This window comes from Clinocottus analis, unplaced genomic scaffold (genome assembly GCF_023055335.1).
Source record: "Clinocottus analis isolate CAN_PGR_092001 unplaced genomic scaffold, fCliAna1.0.p SCAF_28, whole genome shotgun sequence".
Taxonomy (NCBI): Eukaryota; Metazoa; Chordata; class Actinopteri; order Perciformes; family Cottidae; genus Clinocottus; species Clinocottus analis.
The window spans coordinates 1624862-1628241 of record NW_027176020.1 but is presented as its reverse complement, the minus strand read 5'-3'; the positions used below and the strand labels follow the sequence as shown (position 1 = coordinate 1628241).

General features: G+C 44.5%; 1 protein-coding gene across 1 annotated transcript; it reads right to left on the bottom strand.

Moving 5' to 3' along the window:
* Positions 1–1232: 1232 nt before the first annotated feature.
* On the bottom strand, positions 1233–2335 carry gsx2 (GS homeobox 2). The gene is given in 2 exon segments (XM_068593083.1): positions 1233–1739; positions 1906–2335. Coding segments are annotated over 2 exon segments (777 nt in total). The 3' UTR covers positions 1233–1392.
* Between the last annotated feature and the right edge of the window lie 1045 nt (positions 2336–3380).

The following is a 3380-nucleotide window of genomic DNA, read 5'->3' as shown; positions in this document are numbered from 1 at the left end:
GGGGGGGGGGGGGTGGGGGGGGGTGCTCAGTGGGCCGGCCCGAGGAGACGTTACAGATGCACGTGAGCTGTTAAATAACGGTTCCAAATGAGTAAAAAACACATAATGACAGCTTAATAATAATAACAATAGCTGTCCTTTGATGGACGTGTTGTAAAGAGTTTAGAGGGGAAGAGAACTGCCTTCATGGTCCATGCTCGTGCGTAAAACCACGCAGCCTTTACGCACGAAGTGGCCACAGTGAAGTAGCAACTTTGTGTAATATTTTGAAATATAATATTATAACAATAGCTGTCGTTTGATGGACTTGTTGTAAAGAGTCTCGTGGGAAATAACTGTCTCCATGTTCGTGCGTAAAACCACTCCTTTACGCACGAAAAAGTAGCAACTCTGTGAAATATTTTTAAATATAATATTATAAAAATGCAAACACGAAATGACAGTTTGATAATGATAATAATAAGAATAATAATAATAATAATAATATAATAGCTGTCCTTTGATGGTCATGTTGTAAAGAGTTTACAGAGGAAGATAACTGCCATTATGTTCGTGCGTAAAACCACTCCTTTACGCACGAAGTGGCCAAAATAAAAGTAGCAACTCTGTATAATATATTTAAATATAATAATGTAAAAAATGCATCCAGCTGTTTAAAAGATGGAGTTGTGTTTGAAAGGTTTCACATATTTATGTTTTGGTTCTTTCTTCAGTGCTTCCTGTAATAATCATAATTATATTCTTTGCAGAGTATTTTTTAATCATGTTTTGTATTATTATGATTTTTTTTAAACGCAACATGAATCATTTAATGTCTGTTCCTTGTTTCCATCTGAAGTTTCTTTACTTTCATGGATACAAAAAAAACATTTAATCATTTTCTTTTCTCCCATTTCTGAATGATAATAATATTTCTGGCACCAGAAGTCAAATCACTGCGGACACATCTTCATGTTAACTCTTGTTTATTACAATAAATACACATTTTACATACTTTACAAAAGGTTTGCGTTCAGGTTTCAGAAGCTTTCCATCCGGAGGCCGCGGGAACACTTTCACTCCTCCGAGAGTTTGAGGGCGAGAACCCGGAAAGAGGTCAAAACACGTCACACACACACACACACACACACACACACACACACACACACACACACACACACACACACACACACACACACACACACACACATTGTGTGTTCCCGATACTTCACCACAGCGTTAAAACACACATTTTATTCCTTTTTTTTAAACGTAGAAGCGGAACCAACATGGAACGGATATTTGAACACTTCAGATTTCATGCAGGATGGTTTTGTGTTTTTTTTGGGGGGCCCAAAAGAAACCTGATGCCCTTCAAAGTGCCAGCAGCAGCAGCGGGGGGCCAGGCGGCCCTCAGCTGGGCGACACCTCCTTCTCCTCCGTCGCGGAGGCCGGAGACAGAGACTCCTCGTCCTCCGACCTCGAGTAGTCCGTGAGGCCGCCGCTCGTGCACTTGCAGCCGCCGCTGTGCGCGCTCCTCTGCGTGGCCTTGCCCTCCTTCTTGTGCTTCACGCGGCGGTTCTGGAACCAGATCTTCACCTGCTTCTCCGACAGGCTCAGGTACGTGGCGATCTCGATCCTGCGCAGTCGGGACAGGTACATGTTCGTGGAAAACTCCCGCTCAAGTTCCAGGAGCTGCGTGCTCGTGAACGCCGTGCGCATCCTCTTGCCGTTCTGTATGTGGCTGCTGTCGGAGGCGCCTGGAGGAAGAAGAAGAAGAAACATTACGTCAGACGTGTATCACACAAGTTTTAAAACTCAAATCAGAAGCAAATGGAGCAAAAAAGTCTGTGCGTAAAAGTCTGTGCGTAAAAGTCTGTGCGTAAAAGCCGCGCAGTTTCATCCAGCTGTCCAACAGGTGCTCACCGATAGAAAGACAGTGGTATCTCCTCGGGTCCGTGACGCTGAACGTGGGCGCGCAGACAGGTGTGTGTCCGGGTGCGCAGCGCGTGCGGCGGCTGGTGGTGCTGGTGGTGCTGGTGGTGCTGGTGGTGGTGGTGGTGCGCTATCCGGGTGGCAGTACTGCGCCTCCGCCGCGCCCGCGAACCCGCTCTCAGCATGGAATGCCGCCGCGGGACGACGACGTGGAGTGCAGGTGGGACGTGACGCACAGCGGGCACACGCAGAAGCTGCCGCTCTTCCTGGAGGGACACGCCGGGGCCGCGACCGCCAGCACGCCGGGGGAGGAGTGCATGCCGATGGGATGAGGAAGTCCTGGCCCGGGGGCTCCAGCGGGCCGGCGGGCCGCGCCCGCGTCCTTGATGATGAGCGAGTCGACGTAGAAGGACCTGGACATGCTGCTGCTCTCTCGCTCTGCGCGCGCTCCTCTGAAGCCCCTCGGGATCTCCTAAGGTGCTTTATGTTTGATGGAGCAACAAAAGGGACCCCAGAAGAGGGGCCGGCCCTGCAGCGTCACCCACGTGCGGCGCGCACCCGCGGCCCTGCGGAGGGTTGAACGCTGTCAGCTGGACCCGCGAACCACGTGACGTGTCCGCGGGCCTCCAATCACAAACTCACTTCTGTTTTCTTCTTTTTTCGTCCCAGGATTTAGGAAAGTCTCGTGCACTAAAATAACACAACCAGAGACTTCACACACACACACACACACACACACACACACACACACACACACACACACACACACACACACACACACACACACACACACACACATGTTGTTTGTGTGTTTATGTGTTATTCTATTTTTAAACTCTTTTGCACTTTATTATTATTTATTATTCATTTCATGTCGGACAGAAGAAAAACTTTCAATCTTCTGTGTTTGCACACAAAAAAGACAATAAAACTGACTTTGATATATATATATATTTATATTATATATATATATATATATATATATATATATATATATATATATATATATATATATATCAGAATATGTTCTTATGAACTTTGTGGGAAATGTTGCACTTTATTTTATTCAACTTAAACCCCAAAATAAAGCTTAAAAATCAAATTTCTTCACATTTCTGCTGCCCAAAAAATATTTTTTTATGTTTTTTGTTTAACTTGACTTAATAAATTTCAAAAATAAGTTAAAAAATACACTAAATACATGAGATGTGCTGGAATCAGCTGTTGTGGCAGGTGCTTCTAACTTTATTATTCATGTATAATATCATTAAATTAAATCAAAACATCAATAAAATGTGTTTGTTCTTCACGTGACTTTGTAATAAATCCTCTAATGATGCATTATTTCATACATTATATGCATATTTGCATAATATCTATTTTTATTTAATTTTTAAAGATTTATTTCCCCTCCAAAAAAATGCCTTTTCAGGAATAGACGGGCACGAGCGCGCGATAAGTGCACG